Source organism: Argiope bruennichi, chromosome X1, assembly GCF_947563725.1.
Source record: "Argiope bruennichi chromosome X1, qqArgBrue1.1, whole genome shotgun sequence".
Lineage (NCBI taxonomy): Eukaryota > Metazoa > Arthropoda > Arachnida > Araneae > Araneidae > Argiope > Argiope bruennichi.
The window spans coordinates 13,013,087-13,035,331 of NC_079162.1; the positions used below are offsets into that span (position 1 = coordinate 13,013,087).

At 28.2% G+C, this 22,245-nt stretch overlaps 1 protein-coding gene across 1 annotated transcript in view; it reads left to right on the top strand.

The window, feature by feature from the left end:
* The window catches only part of LOC129958885 (WD repeat-containing protein 17-like), a 189,462-nt gene that overhangs the window by 60,036 nt on the left and 107,181 nt on the right, over positions 1-22,245 (top strand). The window contains exons 2-6 of the mRNA XM_056071608.1: positions 10,016-10,142; positions 11,743-12,169; positions 13,800-14,042; positions 15,784-16,025; positions 16,940-17,053. Coding sequence (XP_055927583.1) covers positions 10,020-10,142; positions 11,743-12,169; positions 13,800-14,042; positions 15,784-16,025; positions 16,940-17,053 — 1,149 coding nt within the window. The 5' untranslated portion in view covers positions 10,016-10,019. The remainder of the gene's footprint in view (positions 1-10,015; positions 10,143-11,742; positions 12,170-13,799; positions 14,043-15,783; positions 16,026-16,939; positions 17,054-22,245) is intronic.

Here is a 22,245-nt window from a genome sequence, read left to right on the forward strand (position 1 = left end):
ATATTCAGTTCAATATTAATGCGATGCATCAAGATATAATATTTCACCTGCGAATCAAATGCATTAGAGCTCTGAAAATTTCTTCTCGTCCCATTTCAAGTAAATCGCGAACCTATTTTTATAGACGTTACATTTTGGATGCATAAATTCTTGCGCTTTTGTAATATTTCTCGGAGAAATAATATACACTCTGAAACTTTATACATTTTCAGCTTCTAAATTCTGAAGGAGTACTGTGAATTCCATTCTTTACAGTCTTCCTTATTTTCCGACATTTTTCACTCAGTCTTGTCTCTGAAAACAATATTGGACTAAAAATGTTTGAGTAAGACAAGAAAGGGACGCTTTCTACAAAATGTTTTTAATGCTGGTGAATTTTGAAAGTCAAAAGTAATCTGAGAAGAAATAAATATCTTCCATCACTTCACATAAGAAAATATAATTCAATAATAAAGCAATAATTCAAAAGAGATATTATTAATAATATTGCTTTATAAAAATATAATAAACATGGCAAATGTAAAAAAATCGACCAAAATTTTGACTTTTTAATGCTCATTTTTTAATAATGAATAGAGTATAAACAATCATCTAGCAACATAACATTGATGATTTTACTTTCTTGTATATGAAATATAAATAAAGAAAATTTTGTAAGAAACTCGATTATGAGATTTTGACAAATGTCGACGTTTTATACGCCACAGGACTTCTCTTTTTCCGAATTATGCGTGAGTGTTTATATGAAAAAAAACTCAAAAACTGAAGAATGAAACTTGCATGTTGTCTTTAATCCAGTTTGAAGATTTGAATTACGAATGTAAACTTAGAAAGGAATTTTATCTAATGGTATATTCAGCTCCCATATTTTTGAAATGATGCAAAACGAAGGATTGTTATACAATTTTTAACATGTGTCTTGCTGATGATAATGAATGAAAATTTAGTATCCATTTTTGTTTATTGCGTTTATTTCCATACATGGTTCTACTCAGTTTAGGGAAATTGTTAAACGTTTTTATTTGTGTATACATTATTGCAATTTTAACCCCTACCGGAGGGCCCCCAGTCATGTGGATGAGAAACTTCCGCTTGTTTCTCCCTTCGCTGATGGACAAACAAATAGGGCAGTGTAGAATTACTTCCCCTTCGAAAACGGGACAAAATGAAACAAACGTAGAAATTGTACCGCGGCCGATTACGGCTGTTAAGACTCAAACATATTGCTATCTCAGTCATTCTATTTACCTCAAATACTTCGACAGGGAGGGAGTAGCTCCTTTACAGCTAAGATGGTTCTAAAATGAATTTTTTTTTTCAATCTAACTGGGCCAGAAAGCTGATTTCATTTAATCGATACAAAATACTATTAATCAGATGCGTTTTACAACGACTCATATGTATCAAAATTGTAATTATAAAATTAATAAATTTTTTCTTTCTGCACGTTTATATTGAAAAAATTATGAATAAATACACTATTTAGGCAATATATTTTTTTAATTTTGTAGAGGTTGTATTTATTAAATGCAACAACTTACTCTGGTTCATTTTATCAAAATGAAAGTAATTCTGAGTTTCATGCAAAAGTGAATTTTACTTCATTTCAACTCATTTTCATTATTCTTCTAACAATGCAAAGTTTATCACTAATTTTTCTGAATTTTAGGTGTATTATAAGAGTGACGCAATGAAATCTTAAAACAGAAGCTGAAATTTTTTTTTAATTTGAAAGTTTATCTTTATTCATCTTAAACAACAAAATATTAAAATGAACATTAAGAATAAATATAAATATGGTGATGGTTATAATTAATACAAAATTAAATTTGTAAACTTTGTTCACACTTTATGGCAATTTTGTAAATATTTATCTAAACCGATGGACAGTGAAAATTAAAAAAGTAGTTGGCACATGAATTAAAATTCCAAAAGTCATTAATATGTAAAACGCCGTATATCAATATCACTGAATCAATATGTCAAACAGTAAATAATTCATTCCTTTCATTTGTTTATTCTATGTAATATAATTGTACATATTTTTATCCATTTACGTTCTAAAACGAAGGAAAAAATATTTATATTTTTCTCTCTTGCTACTTTCTTTTTCTAAAGAATATTTTAAATGTTATTATGTGAGCATTTAAATTGTTGAAATGTATATTAGATATATGACTAATTTAAGCGATATTTCAAGTGATAAATTATGAGAAATCAAAAAAATTTCCATCTATTTAATGCATTACTTACCTATCTTTTGTTTGAAGCCAAGATTAGAAATCTAATCTATAATAACTATAAAAAGCGTTCAAAGAAAAAAATCGGATAAATTTATCCAAAAGTCCAAGCTGGAAAAACTAAGATTTTTCTTTAAATAAAATTAGTCCTGAGGAGCTTAAGATATTTTAAAAGTAAATAACACGCACCCTGTTAAATATTTTAATAGTGCACCTGTTATTAAACAGAAATAATTTTTTCTCGCAATATTTCATCACAGAAAAGTCTTTTTTAAAAGACCAATTAATTGTTCTTCGTAATCGAATTTCTGTCACATCAATTCAATCGGAAGAAATAACGGCACTAATTTACAAAAAAAAAGTTCTGCTTGTATGCCATGTCACATTTTGGTCAAGCTAGTTTCGAGACAGGAAGGGGAAAAATCGACGTCAATATCCAAGTTTGAAAAAAATTCATCACTTCTTGCAAATTTCTTAATGAAACATGATTTTCAAATTGAATGGAAGCCATAATCTACTGTATATTGTATTAGAATTTTCCAGAAGGAATAATTCAGAAAAAGATAGCATACTATTTTTCCGCTTATAAATAAATTATTTTTTGATCAGCAACTAGATTTTATTTCATTGAATAATTCTCTCCTAATGCAAAATTGAACAACGATAATCACGTTTCTACATATATTTATATTTTTAGATGCAATTCTTTTTTATAAATAATACCAAAGAATATCCTTTTCTTCGAGAAACTTGATGAGCACAGCTTAGCTTTCATGATTACTCTTCTTCCTATTCTACAAATATTTACTTGATATGCATCACCACTCGCATGAATTCAGAATTTGGAAATCCCTCTGAAAACAAGAGTTTAAATTTCTTCTTACAAAAATAATATTACTTCATGTTTTTGTAATCTATATTCTACGCTTTTTTGCGATGCAATCAGTTCATCTGGAATACTTGATCAAAAGATTACTGTAAGTGAATAAATAGGGACAATGAATTGCAAATTTGATAGCTTGAATAGTAAAGTTAATATCTTTCCACTATTTTTCAATACAATGAATATTTTAGTTTATTTACTTTTCTATTTATGAAAATTTTAGTTCACGGCGCTTATATTTCAGTCAAATAATAAGAAGTGGAGCATTATTGTGCTATATAAGAGGATTTCAACGATGTTATCTAGAATATGAATTGTTATAATCACTTACAATTAATTGAATGCATATATTAACAATAAATTATTGAAAAGTTAACATATCTAATCGTGACTATATGTGAGAATTACTAGGTATAATAATAAGCGTTTTTAGTTGTATTTTTATTGATATTCCAAAACCACAGCCAAAAATTCTAACTTAATGGACCCAATGAGTATGACTTCATACTACCTGACAACACATTGTCTTACACTGAGTTTCGGTATCTTTTTTCAATAGGCACAATGGATACCAAAACTAAATTAGTGATTTAACTGCTTTTTTAAAATATATTTTCACAATATTTTTTTTATCTAAAGCCATATTAATGAGCAATAATAATCTGATGCAAAGATAGGTTTAATATATATATTAAATATATCCTTTTAAGCATGCTTATTTTCGCTGCTTCAGTGACAATGCATCTCTTAAGTTTACAGATAAAAGCATTTTTATTCTATTATATAGAATAAACATTGTATGAGATGACCAGAATATACATCTGTAAGACTACTAATCAAATAATGAAATGCGATCTTGATCAAAAAAACTGATAAAAGTAAAATGCATATTAAAAATGTCCTTGATACGTTAGTACCCGAGAATCACTGCATTGTGTAGATGTTCTACATGCAATCCACACTAACTGATTCTTTTTCTTTACACAAAATCGCTATTTATTTTCTGACAATCTTTAAATCAGGCAGTGATGTCCGCCTGATTTTTACTATACTTATCATCTCTCCAACTTCGATAACAATTGCGTTATTTATACGCAATAGGTGCGAAAATTTTTGTGTCGCAGTTTATATTCAATACTGTAATAGCATAATAAAATTAATTGCTATTAACAGGTTCATACAAACCTATCTATGATGAAGAAACTCGTGAAACTAACTATTAAATAATTGAGGCGCGATTTATGCGTGACCCGGCATAAGAGATGAAAGAAAGCATGACTTGTCTAAATTATTATTCTACTTCAGCTCTTCAAATTAAAATTACTGATGATATGATTTTTGAAGTGTCTTTTAAAGGAATGGAAATAAAATTCAATTCCGATTTCTTGAAAATAAAGACATTAAAAGATCTTCAACTATCATTATAAATTGGAGAAATCATTGATTTTTAAGAATGATTAATAATATTTTCTATCATTAATTGCTTCTTGCATAAAAATTGCTTTTCCCTACAGATGAAAACATAAAGCAACGGTTAAGGATGTTTTTGGTATAAATTACATTTTAGAAATCATGAACACAAATATTCTTATCATTTTTATCGATTAAAGAAAACTGCAAAAATTCATTTTTAATCAAATTTTATTTCTTATTATTTCCACAGTGACTCAAAAAGCAATGTGAATTTGCAATCTTCATTAGATCCATGAAAATAAATCTTCATTAGAAAATAATCCTTCATTAGAAAAATAACTTCAAAAATTATATTATTTTATATGCTTTTATTTAACTATCTATTTTCTCTCACTCCCTGATGTGCCATGTTTTTCATTTCTTGTTCTCGATGACAATACGCCTTTTATAATGAACATAATTATATAAAATAAAAAAAACATTAATTAAAATGGGCAAACACCTGTTATTTTAATTGGTAGTAACAGCAATAGTAATTCATTTTTAAGATTTGACCTCTCATTTAGGGAAAATCACGCCAGAATGATTGAGACGTAATATTGATACGACTGATGTAACATTTCATGACTATTAGTAGTTTTTACCCTCTCGTGTTTTTACTTTTGTTGTGAAGTTACAAACTGAATCGTCGAAAAGTAAAATAATAAGCTCAACTTATGAATTTTATTGAATCTCCCCTAAAACCGAACATGTTCATCTGTTGGAGTGTCGGCGAACAAGCCAGGAGTGTAAAATTCTTCATGTCTTTACGTTACAACTATACAAAATTATAGATCTAATTAGGTTTCGGACTAAATACATCGAAAGAATTTATACTGCACAATTAAAATAGCAGGGCCCTCGTTGGTTCTTGAGCCACAAAATTCCTTAACGTCAAAAGAAAACTATTTGCCTGTCTTCCAGTGAGAATAACAGCACAACAATTCAAAAGGAAAACAAGTTAGATAAATGAAATTGTATACATGGTCTTATCACCGTAGATTAGTGTCAAATTCTAGTCTGATTCGTGAAATGGTACTTTGTCTACCCATGTATATGTAAAACAGAATAGCTGAAAAACCTATCAGCTACATGGATGAAATTTGCTATGAAACTTTTGCCCCAAAATTGTATATTTCTTTCAAATTTTAGAACAAATCCGTCAAAAGAAAGCGATAATTTTCGAAAATATTATGCTTTGGAATTATACTCCTCATTATACTTTGGGAATAAACAAGAAAAGAAGCGTTATATTTACAAAGTTTGTACTTTTTTAATAAACTAAACTTGCTTTTTTTTCTCAAGATACATATCAAATTTTCTTGAAAATATTAAATACAAGTAAAAATGACAAGGACAATGGACAAGGCAATTTTGATGTTTTTAAATGACTTTTAGAAATGCCACATAAGGAATAAAATAAAACATAAAAAATCTATTGAGTTATTCTTAAAAGATAATTAAGGAAAGAACTTAATCGTCTCTTCATTTTGTTACTTTCAATAAAATCCCACCTTTTTCGTTACGAAAGATTTTAAATATATTTTTCCTTCTTTGTTTAAATTAAACAAAGTATTTATCTGGTGTTCTTTATGAAGAACAGTATATATATATGATTTGCAATCAACGTTTTGGAACGTGTATTGGACATTTGTTGCATGTTACTTTTTGGCGGATATTTTACCTATTTTTAAGCATTTTTAATACAAAATTATTGTAAATTCTGATTAATATTACAAAATAACTGCTTTCTTAGTACTCGTAGATTTTAAATTGATGTAAGAATTTATTAATTTGTTTGTTATTGTTTTCCTTACATTTTAGAATCTTCTCAAATAAAAAATGTGCTCGGTCTTTCCCTATTTAATTTGATTAAGAAACTTTTTGTTACCTTTCGCTTTCCTGAAAAAGATGAAAGTAAATACTTCTTTGTATAGCTAGCACATTAAGAGGCTTCAATTCAGATGGAATTATCTGAACCCAAGCAAATAATTTTTCCCAATCATTACGCTTTATTCGCAGACGTGCAAAAACTGCTTCCATACGCCCATCATGTCATATTTACTTTTCTATAACTCCTATTTGAATAGATTTTTCTTGTTTTTAATCATTTTCTTCTTTACAGTTTCATCCCTCAAAGATTTAGGGTGAGGAAAAAACTTATTTCATTTCTTTTTCTAGTTTGTGAAATTCAGTTACATCGCATATAATTAATTGTAATTCTTCCAGATGGTATTAAAATAATGTCTTCACTTTTTATGAAAATTGATTGTCATTTTTAACTTTCCGTGGATTTTGATTCCTTCTAAAATGCTCTAAGAGTACTTTTTTATCTTTCATTATTTAAATCTCTATTGTATTTATAATTTTATCTTTTAATTATTTGCCAAATACTGTCATTTAAACTTCACTTTAAATTCTGAATTAAAAGGATTCTGGTTATGCTATTCAAGGTCTAATTTTCGTAACTTTTACTGTTCATTGTGAAGCTACAATATTACGTAAAAATTACTTAGCTAAAGTAAATGCTTTTTCAGTTAGATTTTTGTAAAATTCTGCTTTAAAAGTATATAAAGTCAGAATGCTTTCTCAGAGTATCTTCTCCATCTTTTAAATCACGATGGGTTGTATGCCGGTCGAATTCCTGGATAATTTAACAAAGAACATAATTTAAACAAAGAACTTTTTTAAATTGCCAACAAATTTAACCTGTGCTTAATCCTGAAGAAGAAAAAAAAAAAAAAACTCCCGTCTTATCCATTTATCAGAAGCTTCATTATAAATCCTATTTCTCTGTATATCACAATTACAGTTATAAAAAGAAAAGGCAATCAGAATAAAAGAATGTAATAATTCTCGCCCAATAAAGCTTTCCATTTCGACAGCTGTAAGGAGACAATACACAATCAGCATCCCATTTGACGCAGTGTAGTCTTTAAGACTTATTCATATGTACTAATTTTAATGGCGCTCTCGAAATATCTGTTATCTATATTACTTTTACCTTTGCTGACCGATTTAATAAATTTTGTAATGTGATGTTTCTAAAAATCATTCATTACCGAAGCATAAATGGCATTTAAAAACGAAACTTTTATATTTAGCGTATTAATTATACGTTTTTTAATCAAAATAGAAAAGTGAAAAGGACTTAACCCAAAATAAACTTTGTTGGGATTATTTTACTCCAATGCTCATTTTTGAATAATGATTTCCTTCTTTGCAGACGTTACATTAAAAGAAAAAAAAAGTGAATTAACTATTTCTGAAGTGCCCCCTTTAGTATAATAATTTATTGTATCTGAGTTCTCATTAATTTTTTATTCTTTAACGTTAATTATGTGAAACGTTTAACCTCTATAAAACTGATTATAATTCAGATATATTAACCCAGATAAAATTTAATTTTTTCAGTACGTCAAACCCAAAACTTCTTAAACTATGAATCTGGACCCCAAATAGGGGTACAAAAAAAGTTTTATGGCCTTTGACTGTAAAATTCACATTCCTCAATATTTGTAAATGAAAGCACTGAAGAACATCATGTTAGTTTAAAAGATTTAATCAAATGTTGTTAAACAAAGATTTATTTAATTTTCTGAGAGCTATCCTTAATAAGCTGTTCATTTTTGTATTTATTCTTGAACTTAGTATTCGTGACAAAACGTTTTCACAGAAATTGAGGATGAGGGTGGAAAAATATTTAAACCCTACTCTAGCAAATGATACAAACTGGTTGAAATAACACTACCTTTTTTCTTTACTAAGCTAATGCGTCAATTAATTCAATTTAAAAACAACAAAACATCATTTGTGGAACAGTGATAAGCCCTAAATCAAAAGTTTTAGAATTTGAAGATGAAAATATAAGGGGAAATGCTAGTTGAAGAATGAAGGGACATCGTTTGTAGCTCATTAATAAGCTCTCAATCAAAAATTTGAAATTTGTAAGGAATTATTAAATTTATACAAATTTTAAGATACTGGGATTTTATAAATTAAGAAAAGTAAAGTTAATACATTACAATTAAGTAAAGTGCTTTAAAAATTGATTTAAATACATTTTCGAAAATCGAGTCTCAAAATTTTGAATTAAATAAGATTGAATTATCACTTGATTGTTTTAAAACAAGGTGATTTGTCAGGAGTTTGTTTTCAGTGAGTCAAATCAGTTTTTAAAATAATAATACTAATGCAGACGGTATTATCAAACAGACAAAATAGAAAATCTCAAGAACTTATAATTTTTCTTTCGGGGTTTTTTTTAGGGTAAATTAATTTTGTGCTTTCCTTTGATTTATAAGAATCATGCACTCGAAATTCTTCGAATAGAAATCAAGTTGTAAAAACACATTTTTTTTCCATCTTTTGAGCATGATTCAATTTTATTTCCATTTATCTGACTGACACATAAATAAAACATCCTAATAAGTTTCATATTGGATTAAGTTTAAAAAATTATTATTTTTTTTACCGTTTATTTAAAATTACTTTTAATTTCTTTTATATGCAAAGCACTGAAACCAGCTTTCTTGAAGGTGATCCGCAATCAAGTATTTGGTTATTTTAATTGATTGGAATTTTTTGCAACGCAAAAACTATTTATAAAAAGACGAAATTAAAATCAATAAAAAAATATTTATTTTTGGACGTGGAGAGGTGTATAAAAGTGGTTTCACAACCAACATTCTCTGAGAGGCTTTACAGGAGTTAATTTGTCCTTGGCAGTAATGTTATTAGATCGAAATACAAAATCAAATGCAATTTTCATATAAAATCATAAAGATCTATCTTCATTAACATAAAAAAAAGATTTTAATAATGAATCACTAGTGTATTTTTAATAATATTTCTGTTATAATCCTAGATTTAAATTTAATAAATGTAGTGAAGGAAATGCAATTTCGGACTATTCCTTTCTGTCCTTAAATGTCAGTTTATCTAAGACGCGTGCTGCCATCTATTTATTTCGAAATAAGTTACAGTAAATTTATATTGAAAAGAATTAAATTTGCATAATTTTTAAGATAAAGAAAAACATATATGCTCATATTGCATTTAAAATTTCATTAACTATTATTTGGCCTACTAAAAAGATTCATTTCTGGATTTAAATGTCAGATAATCTGAGACGTGTGCTGCCATCTATTAGTTTCGAAATAAATCACGTAAATTGATGCTGAAAAGAATTCCTATACTATAGGTTTAATAATAAATAAAAACTATACGATATCTAAAATTTTGCAAATTTTTATTTGAATCTCTAAAAAATGATATTCGTAGACAACAAAGAAAAATTAGTTTCTCTTTTTTTTCTATCGATCCTGCTCATATTACTGAAATTTAAATTCCTTAACAATTATATAAAGCCTTTTATTTTCTGTAAAAATAATTATTTAAATGAAAAACAACCAAATTTTACTGATTTGCATTTTTTTAGCACAATGACATTGGTTCGGCAGATTGCTCTTATATCTGCTGGTTGCCAACCTTGGAATTTAAATGTGGTGGATTCAACTGGATCAAGATTTGCTTATGCTGCAACTCTTGCAATTTATATATACGAAGTAAGATCATTTCTTTTGTTCATTAATAAATTATTTAATTTTATTTTTATCACTATCAAAAAAATTTTATGTAATATCTTATGTATCTGTAAAGTTGCTTCAAAAAGCACTGATAATTTAATAATATCCAAGCCATTTTTAATAACAAAAGAAAGAAATTCGTTTTTCTTATATTAGAGTGACTAAAGACAGAGTCTCTAGAAGTCTACCTCCTCTGTTCCCGAATAAAGAAATCTAATCGCTTCAATTGTAGAAAATAGGGGAATGGGGTATATCCGCTATTTCTTTGCATATATATCATTCCTTGTATGCATCCAAATGTGTCAGTTAATCTGAGGTCATTATTATAGGCAATTTACATGCAGTTTATACCTGAATAATATCCATGATCATTCAGCATTATTTTAAAGAATAATCCTCAATATTGCATGGCCTGCATTTAACGTTGTACAGGGAATGAATTATAGCCCTCTGTTCAACGAGAAATAATATTCTTCTTGTTAAATTCTGTCAGCAACGTGTGTTTGCGTTCGTAAGATCCTGTAAGTTTTTACGCTTATTCAAGTTTCTCTAGACGTACGATAATATACACCGACCGAAAATATCTTTGTACTGTTACTGTATTTGTCTTTCAACTTTATACAGTGAAAAGAAATTGAAAGCAGCCGATTTTTTGATATTCAGATATTTCAATAGAAATTTATGAGCAGATGACAAGCATATATAAAATGTAAAATGAGAGCAGACGGAGTTAGATAAAATCTCAGGGGTTTTTTGTTTGTTTGTTTGTTTGTTCGTTTGTTTGTTTTTTCGATATATTGTTATATTACTGTATATTTCTATATTGCTTATATACTTAAAACTAAATGGTGACAAGTGGCCCCTGGAAAATATACTATCTCCAGACACCTGTATGATTAAGCTTAAATACATAGTAATAAAATAAGCTTATATAAGAAAAGCCGAGATAACAAGCTTAAAAAAACGAATAAAATTAATTTTCATGAAAGGATTAATTTTGAGCATGGAATCTTGAATTGATTCATAAAAGTTTGAATTTCAGCTTTTTGCCTGAATCCTGTCAGTTGTTTGTTAAAAGTTTTGCACTTCTTGCTTTCGTACGTAATGCACTTAATAAAAATAAAATGTAATACTACGATTCTAAACATAAATAAAAGTGAGGAGCATTTTTTTTTTTTTTTTTTTTGAAAAACAATGGCGAATGCACAACACAATTTTTCAATTTATAACTAAAAAATGGGATGAACAAAATTTTCAACATTCAATAATAGATTATGAAAACATATATTTTCCATTAATATATGCAAAAAGATTCGAAACTTTTAATCGTCAAAAAAAGTAATTTTTATTAACATTTTTGTATTCTCTTAGATAATAATACTTTCACTTTTATTTCTTGCAATTACGTAGAATGAAGATACCTCTGTAACTATTTATTCATATTAAATTCCAAAATGAAGATTATCTCTTCAATTGCTGAAATACATTCAAACTCTTAGTATGATTTTTCAATTTAACCCCCAATCTGCATGAAGAATTCCTCCAAGAATGTTCACATCTTCCTTTCTTTTCCTTTTAGTGGGATCCAGAAGGCAATCAATTTTACTTACATTCCATCATGTCAGAACATAAAAAAACTATTTCGGCTATTGCTTGGAACTTAAAAGATAAAGACATCCTCGCCAGTAGCAGCGTGGATTTTAAAATATGTGTCTGGCATGTCACTAAGCGCAAGTTACTGGCATCTCTGAACACACCTCACGCGATACCTGCGTTAATGTCATGGTTTCCTTCGGATGAAGATTGTCTCGCCTATTGTGATGGTAAAGGACCTCTTTGCTTGTGGAAGTACACGGAGAAAAATGGAAGGGAAGGCCCCGTATCGCATCCACTGAAAGAAATTTCGGCTGTGTCTTCAACCATCACTCAAATAAGCTGGCACCGAACAGCACCAGGGAGATTAGCCTTGGGGCACGCAGACGGAACTATATCGCTCTACTTGCAAGGTAAAATGAGCCCTGAAAAAGAATCTATCGTTCTGAAATACCTTGTGAAGGGGAGCACATTGTTTTTTAAAGCTTTGGCAACTAAACAGGCAGATGTAAACTAATCAAAATAAAAGTACTAAGATGTCACTTTAATAATAAGCACAGCAATTAAAACAATTAAAATTACAAATAAATTAAAATGTATTGTAAATAAATATAATAAATCCATAAATAATAAAACAGATAAATAAAATAAATATATAAAATATATAATATGTAATTAAAACCATTATAAAAACAATATGGATTAGTTTTGTTTAGCTTTGATATGCGTAATTCATTTGTATTCAGTTGAAAGAAAATCTTTTATTTAAATGCTTATTAACAAATACTTATAGAAAAAAAATAAACTATAAAAATGACAATGTTTAGTTTTAATAAAACCATAAAAAACAATTATAATAAATAAATAAATATAATCTTATATTATATATATATATATATATATATATATATATATATATATATATATATATATATATATATATATATATATATATATATTGTAGGTGATTAATAAAATTCGTTTAGTTGGTTAAATTTTATTGACAACATGATTAATCGGTTTTCGTAATAATGCCAGGTAATAACCCGAATAATTAACGATCAATCATTTTGACCACAACATATACAAATATACATCTAAAATACAATTAATAGAAATAATAGTCTTAGCATTAGCATTAACTTCGTAGTTAATTAAATCCTTTACATTCGTGCCGAAAGTAAGCTTATCTTTTAAATATTTGACAATTAAATACAGTAGATCAAAGGAAGAGAATGAAATTGTAATATAAGGAATATAGACGGTAAAAAAAGTAATATGATGATTAATAAAACTTGTATCACTGATTAAATCACTAAAATCTCTTTGTAATTTATTTACCATCAATGTCCTCATCCATTTTTCAAACATTTCAAAATTATCATTCTTAAATAAAGTTTTTCAACCTTTTTTACTTCATTGCTGTATCATCATTTTAATAATTTAACTTATTTCTGGTATTAACTTATTCAAATCATTTTTTAATATTTTGTATTTAATTATATTTTAAATATTTCTAGTGTTCTGAGTGAATTTGTTTTACTAGTTTTATATTACTAATGTGTTTGTTTTTGCAATGCAAACTATAATTCTCACGAATATAACTTACTAATGTTCAAAAACTGTAATTAATTACCAAATACGTACGTTCGTGTAGTAAAACCAATCACGTACTTTATGTATCACTGCTAATAAGATTTTAAAAATGAATTTAACCACTGAACTCGTTAAATATAATATTTGGGGGGGGGGTATTTTTCGTTTTTTTTTTAAATACGTTTTTAAATACCAGACGTTTGTTCTCTTCTGTATTTTATATCATTCTTATTTGATTTGCATACCAGGCTAAAGATATTTTAGGCAATGTACATCCAAAAACTAAATGTCATGAAATAATTTGTAAAAATAATCTATTTATCTCCTTTGGTAATAAATATTCGTGAGATTTCTATTTCAACGTTGCTTATAGCTTCGGTTCCAACTTCTTCCCCATCTGAATCAATGGTCATTCTATTATTTAATACTCTTTTGTCTCTATCGCAGGAAAGAAGCCACAACTTCATGTCAAACTTGGAGGAGGCAGTGCAGGCTCTGTCTCTTGGTTGCTGTGGGAGCCCTTTTCTCAGAATTACTTATTAATCTGCACCACTAATGGGAGACTGCAACTCATTGACTCCTCGACAGACGTAGCATCAGTCATTACTACATACAGCCTCCCAAGCAAAGCGGTCACTATCAAATGCGCCGCTTGGTTGATGGAAGCCCCCGGTGCTTTTGTAACTGGTGGTGAGTGTATCGTATTTAATAAATGATTATCCACTGAGACAAGAGAAGCATGTGAATTAATTACTGCTACGTCGATGGAGCCAATTTTCTAATTAAGTACAACAATTCCGCTCTTTACATTTATTGAAAATGATGAATAATTTTAATCTCACCAGAATGAAAAGGGATGCTACCGCTGGAGATTTATGGTTACTATTTGTTGAAATGTCTTTTGGTCTTTTGAATCATCTTGGATATAAATCGAATACGTATTTGGAATTAAAATGAAATCGAATGGCATTACAGCTGCGCTATAAATAATTGAAATGAATATACATGAGATCTAAAATTTTATTTCTTTGATTTACTTTGGAATTTGTTTTTCGATCAACTCTCATGTATTTAATTTATATTCGCTGCACAAATATAAGTCAAAGGTTTTGACATTAAAATTAAACTGAATGGCAGGAAATTCATTTTACATCTTACTGAAAATAAACATTTTTCAATCATAAAATGTTATTTCTTGTATCTTTACTTCTCCGTCTCTCATTTTTATCCATGTTATAATTTTAAAGAGTCTATAGCTAGTTTATATTTTTACGTGTCTAATCATGTGTTTCACATAACAAATGTAAAATTTAATTTGCTTTTAAAATATTTTTAAAACATACTGTTATTATTGCACTGAATAACAATTTTTTTTTAATTATTTTCTATGCCTTAGTCTTGAAATCTGTTGTTTCTCAAATTCCTTTCCAGGTAACGTCATCATTACAGAATTAAAATTTAATATAGGTAGATTAATAATTCCGCAACTAAAATATAGAAACTGTATATTCTCATCGAGAACACAAAAGTTAAAAATATCAGTCCTCTGGCACATCACGGAGTGAAAATTCAATGACAAAATTCCATTTTTACAAGCATGAAATATGTCATGTTAAATAAATAATAGATGAAAAATCTAATTTCCAGAAGAAACTTTCCTTCCAAGTTTTTAAATAGAAAAAACTAAGAAGTGAGATTTTTTTTATTTCAACTAAAACGAATAAGATATTAAATTTTTTAATACGGATGAAATATTTTCCTTTTTTCTATTTTCTTTTTTCAGATTCAGGTGATTCTTACCATTTGTATTCTGGTCCTGCGTATCTCTTATAAATAGTTGATTCAAAATACATTTTGAGAAAAATTTAGATAGTTCTTTGCGAATTCTGACTGAAAATATGCTTAGTCCTTTCTGTATTTTAATGTATAGAGGCTATCGAAAAAAATAAAAAATAAATAATAGATAAAAAAATTGAATGGAATTATCTATTAGAGTTTTAACTGTTAAATAAATTAAGAAACCATAGAAAATATTTGAACATTCAGACCGTTTTATAATAATGTAGAAGTCATTAAATGCTTTCCAACTTTTTAAATAAAGCTATCAAAATGACGCGTGTCTCTTAAATACTCAGAATTCAAAATAGCTTAATAGCTAAACGTGTGAACAATAGATTCGTTCTTTTCTGCCTTTTAGCAATAAGCGCAAAAGCGGTTGAAAGATATTTGTTGCCACAACCCTATTAGATTAGCAAAATTAAAGAGGAGAATAATAACTAAGTGACGATTATCTTTACTCCCTTTCTCATCTCAAAGACAAAAAAAAATTCTACTTCTACTGAAACGAAAGCGATTTGCTTTCAAAGATACTTCTTTCATTTAATTATTCCCCCGGATAGGGGAATTAATAGCATGTTATTATGTATCGCAGATGCTGAAGCGGGAGTTCTTAGAATATGGACTGTAGCTAAAGAAAAACCGCAAGAAACTTTTCGCTTGAAACACGTTGGTTTCAAAGCTCTCTGCGTGCTGCCAGCTGACAGTACTTCAACTCCTGGAGCGGGAACAAGTGAAAAGATGAAATTTGTATCTCGTATCGTTTGTTTGTTTTTTGATGGAGGGGTAGGAGTCTACAATCTCAGAAATTCTGCTTGGGATTTCTTGAAGAACATGGTAGGTACTTCAAAAAATCTATTCGATTTTTTTACAAAGTCAGTGTCAATATTATGTCGCTCTTCTTTCTTATTATCCAGTTCTCCTTTCGAGTGGAATGAAAACTCCAAATGCTTCCGTATATTGATATTTTCAATGAGACATTGTGAACTCTTTAGAAAATCGTACATTTACGAATGTAAATAAATGTTATATGTCTTAAGATAGCGTTAAAACCAAATAACAAAATGAAGAATAACAATTTAATTTTTAAATAAATAAATCCAATGATAATTTTTAAGCCTTTCCTATATTTCCTAATTCAGAAGAATCAAATCACGAAAATTTTGTTTATCTGTTTTCCAATAAAATTTCAAAATCGTCGAAATTTGTGTTGCCATTTACAGTCTTTGTTTAACAAAGAAGTAAAAGAAAAAAACATCTTGTCTTAAGCAATAATTTAAAACACTTTCAAACTCCATAACAAAAAAGGGCATTTTTAACTAGTAGAGCTTATTCTTAATTGATCTGAAAGAAAAGAGTTGAATACACATCTATACCTCTACTGCATTTATTATATAATGCAGCATTATCCTCAAACTGCATTGAAAATACAAGCTAAGATACTTTTTTTTTTCTTTTTTTAGTAGGTCTTTAAATCTATACAACCTTTTTTAAAGTTAAATATATTCTTTGATCTTTTTCAACTGAATAGATTTCTATAAGTGTGTAAATTTATGTGTATTTCAACAGATCCTTTTTCTAAAGTTGATAGTTTTTCTTTTTAATAAAAAGCCGTCTGTATCGCCAAACTTCTTTTAAAAAGACTTCTCCCCGAAAATAAAGAAATTTTGTTCCCATCAAATATTCTGTATAATATTAGATATTGTTTCGGCCTTCATTAAAGAACCATTCCATGTTTGTTTAATTGGCAGGGTCATCTCGAAACTATTTTTGATTGCCAGTTCAAACCTGATGATCCAGATCTCCTTGCCACAGCAAGTTTTGACGGGACAGTGAAAGTCTGGAATGTTAACACAATGGAGGCAGTGAGTAATCCCATTCAGCTCTTCATTACAAATTATAAATAGAAAGTATTTTTTAATTAAAAAAAGCTGCAGATTTTAAAGAAGACTTCATTTCCTTTTGTTGCTAACTACATCCCTTTTTATTCCCAAGATAGACGCGCAGGATATCAGTTTTTAAAATGTACACCTACAAAGCTAAAAAGGTCCCTTTCTTTCCTAACAAAGATGAATTTGATCGAGCAATAAAATGGAGTGCTGAATTTGAATTATAGGCTTTACTGCTTGTGCTTATTTCCTGGATTTTAGTATTATGCCATCTAGTATAAAATACTGAAAAGAATTGCTTAAGAATTGAGGTTACATAAATTGCTTTTGATATGCTCACATTTCTTCAAAATTTTCATTCATCTCTGAATACTGCTAAGTGTTCGTGAATCCATTGCAAAATCAATTGTTATAAATTTGTACTCTTCTTATCAACTTCAAATATATGAAGGACTGATCAAACCCATTCTAACAACTCCAACTAAGTTTCACAAAAATTCACTTTCAAAAATGAACAGCGTTATCGGATCTACTAAACTTCTTTCAAATTGTTTATAAACTAAGGAAAATACATATCAGAAAAAAGTATGACAAGCTATTTTTCATCAATGCCTTGATATTTAGTTGCATCCAATGTCAAAATTTAAATAAAGTCTAAAATGACTTTCAGAAATATATGTTGAATATAAAGGATATAAAAACATTCATCTGGATAAACGTTTATTTATAAACTAATACTTTCCACGAGCGGTTCTTTTACTCAAATTATAAATGAATCAAAATAGTTCTGAAAATGAAGGTAAAATCTTCAATGGAGATTTTAAATAATCAGAGGCGAAAGAATCTCGATAACGATGAAATAAAGGTTTCACTATGTTTGAATAAAAATTTATTAGAACATATTGGAATTTGTAAGTACGCTTCCAGATTTTTTCCCGAATATCATCAAACGCTTGGGTTCTCTCGGAGCTCCTTTCTTGGATATATTTAAGATACTTATTAACCCAAAATTTTGCTCGATTGTAATCTTTCGGAACAAATTTCTATTCACTTATTCTGTATTTCATCCAGAATAATATATAAAATCCAGATTTTTTAAATAATTTTGAATAAGTGCATGATATTCATTATATTAAAATAAACCAAGCTGATGCAAAATTAAAATATTATAAGACAGTTTTTCTCCTGTGTTGTAGATTTATTTTAATATTTATTTGAATCCCTATTACAATTCATTCAGGATTAATCAAATAATTTAAAATTATCCCTAGAATTCAACTATTGAAAGCCGATTTAAATATTCAAATAATTGACGGATTTTATAACTAATAATTATCGAATTAATTGAAGACAAACAAATGAATTGAGCAGCATCTCTAAAATGCACTGATAGAAACAAATCAAAGAAACGGACAGCCAACTTAAGACGCCTTTTCTAACTATACTGCTTCAACATATTAAATTTCAAAGTAATTAACGCTGTAAGCACATTTCAACTATAGGTGGTCAGAGCAGCGTCTGTAGCATTATGAGAGGGAAATCAAGAACAAGGAATGATTGCTGATTAATGCATACAGTTCCCCATTTGATGCAGTTTTACAAAATGATGATTGAGTGTCATTTGCAATCCGCCAAACTTCATCTTTTTTAGAATGTCATCCGTCCTTTCCTGCTTTGCACTGATATCCTTTCTCCAACTGAAGCTCAGAAATCTTTAAATAACCGCACGCATTTCTTCGATTTTGACTGAAAGGGAGAATTGAAAGAGATCTCATAAGTAGCTTTATGTTGAAACTATTTATGAGATCTCTTTCATTTTGGTCTGATCTGAGAAATTTTCAGATCAGGTCAAAAAATATCAAATAAAAGTAAATTAGCTTTTAATTTTTAAAAAGAAAAATTATTAATCTTTTTTTTAAATTTGCCTTGCCCTTTGCAAGGGTTTTTGGAAAAGGAAAAGACTCTCTTTAATTTTCAGGAAATCTCTGTTTATACGGCTTAGTTCTATGGTAATGGGGTGACTTCTTCTTGCGTACAGCCGACCACCCCGCCAGCACAGAACGTAGCAGTATAGACAGGATTTGTTGTGGCCGATTGCTAGGTAATGGGATGACTGGGGGTAATTAAAAAAAAACTTTCAAGAAGTAAAGAAGTTAATTTCATATCTTTTGCTCTTATGCTGCTGTCAGAGGCAAATCAGATTAAAAGAATTTGAAAAGTTACGTGACGTATCACTAAACATTGATAAATTAACCAAATATAATCGTATTAATCACATATTTAATAATTGTATTGGTGTACCTTGTCAAAACTTATTCTAAGAAGTGTGTGTGCAATCTTTTTAAATTAACCCAGTTTTTAGTAAAAGCCCATAACCTTGAAGTTAAATATATTTTTCTACTTACACCCTAAATTCCTTATTGCAATCGCAATTATAAGATCTTGTATTGAAAATTTTTAACTGAAGCCTTCATATAAGGCTGTTTCGTTTATAATTTATTAAGAAACTTGTCTTCTTATTTGCGAGCCGAATTTCACAACCCTCATTTACTCCACTTGGAACGCTTTGATACAGATTCCTAACTTTTCCATGCATTTGCTGTAAGAAAAATGCATATTAAATATCTCCATTCTTCATTTTCTTCAATTAAATTCAAAGCAAAAGGAAATATGAAAGTGAGTCAAATATTAATTAATGCTAATGAGTTACTTTCCGTTCTCAGAGCACTTGCTTGAATAATTTCAAATTGAAATTTTAAAATGCTCACGAGGCATTCCATTTATTCGAACGTACTTCATTGAAATTTAATCAACAAATAGTTAACTTGTTTTTTTTTGTTGTTGTTGTTGTTTTCACATTTTCATGAGAAATATTTTCACTCCTCTTTTTCTGAAGTGTTTTACTTGAGTAGCAAAGTTGGAAGGCCCTTCGTCAAAATGTGTTATGCGTATGCAATTGTCAGTAAACTTTTGGAAAATTTAATAAAACTCTAATACAGTTTGAGAAACATATTTCGTAACCTACCCTGACAGTGACCCTCTGGAGATAAGGCCTGCTGACTGTTGAAATGAATCATCACATCTAGGCGGTCACTCGGAGAAGGACGGAGTTTATCATAACGCGTGATGAGGTTTGCGATGTATAACATAATGCTTTCACGGCAATTTTCGTTAATTCCCTAAATTATCAAATAATCACATAGATTCTAATTTAAAAATAATTCTTCGTGTAAAATAAAATTTATATTTAAATTAATTACCATCGTGGTCTGAGAATTTCTCGATATTGAACATTATAATTTCGTGAAAATTTTCGTTATTAAAAACACATTCTCCGAATTATTAAATAGTAGCATAATAATTGCTAAATTACGAATTATTTAATATTTGTTTGTGTAAAATAGATGTTTGTATTAAGTTTTCTTTGAAATGGAAACTTTTTAGTTTTCAGGTGTTTTATTTTATAAAAGAGGAAGCTAATCAATAGTAAAATATTTATATATAGAAAATTAAAATTGCTGTAAACAAGGCAAAAAATTTGATTAGTGACATAATAAGATTATTCATTCATTTTTTCTGCGTTATATAAATAGTGAATTTTAAATTTACTTTTAAACTATTTACTAGAAATACTTTTTTAAATAGCAAATCTATGAACTTGTTTAAAGGAATATATGATCTTGTATAAAGGAATAACATATTTAACTGTTAAGTTAATAAATATGAATGAATTAAGAAATTATAAAATAGGAACCAGATGAAGGCACAAACAGATTAATAAGCAATATTATTTATTTCTACTTAATAAATAGCACGAAAAACCAATGCAATTATTCATAGCTCGTATATATACAAAATAGAAATAACACTTAAAATGTGATTAATAAACAATATTTATTTCTTTGTGCTATATACCAAAAACACCAATATAATTATTTCGAACACATATATATAAAATAGAAATGTCACTTCAAATAAGATTTCAAATAAAATAAAAATGACTACTAAAAATGTGATATCCTTAAGCTGCACAGTTTATAATTTTACTAATCTTTAACATTATAAATACATTGAACTTTATAGTTACATTCAATTAGATTTTTAAAAATAATTTTCGCTTTATTCCTTCGCTTTTTTCCTTCTATACTTCTGTAATAACAGATACTTCTTCCCCTTCTAATTGATCAATTTTCTTGCTAGATTTCCTTTTTTCAGTGGAGGAATTTTTAGAAAAAAATTCCTGGTTTTCTTTTATTCTTAAAGATTATATTTAACTTTCACTTTATTTGTTTTACAGTTTCGAATAATTACTTAATAAGCTGTTAGATGCCAACCTCAGAATTATAACGAGTCAAGATCATGCCCATTCACACAAACATCTGAAGAAAGAAACATATTAAAATATCTCCCACAAGATTAAGAATCAAATTTCCTTGATTAGGAACTTCAATCAATTTATTCTCAAATTTTTCATGAATTAATTTTTGAACAACTATATATGTATGGATTACAGCATTTAAAACTATTTCATAACGCTATAGTAAGCCACCTTTATCTTTTACATCTATAAGTTTAAAGAATAGAATTTGCAATTGTTATTAACTTTTGGTGACAACTTTGGTGACGCTTTGTTTTTTAAAGCAGCACGAGAACAGTAACCAGCTATATACGCTATCTCCCGAGGATCCACACACACACACACACACACACACACACACACATATATATATATATATATATATATATATATATATATATATATATATATATATATATATATGTGTGTGTGTGTGTGTGTGTGTGTGTGTGTGTGTGTGTGTGTGTGTGTGTGTGTGTGTGTGTGTGTGTGTGTGTGTGTGTGTGTGTGTGTTTTTAACTTGGCTTCCAAGTTTTTGAAATCATAATGTAAATAAATTCAAATTGTAAAGTTATTTAAAATAAAGAAACATTTTTCATCATTTTTCACAATTGTAAAATTAAATTTAAATCATCAGACATTCCACTTTAGATTAACCTTATCTTAGATGTCATCAAATCAGAGTATAAATTCTAAGAAAAGGTTTAATCTCAAAGCCTTCAAGTTACCAAATGAAGATTACGCTCTTCCTTAATCGTAAATTCCAAGAAAGTAATTACTAAAAATAACTATTCTCGGAGAGCTAGAATTA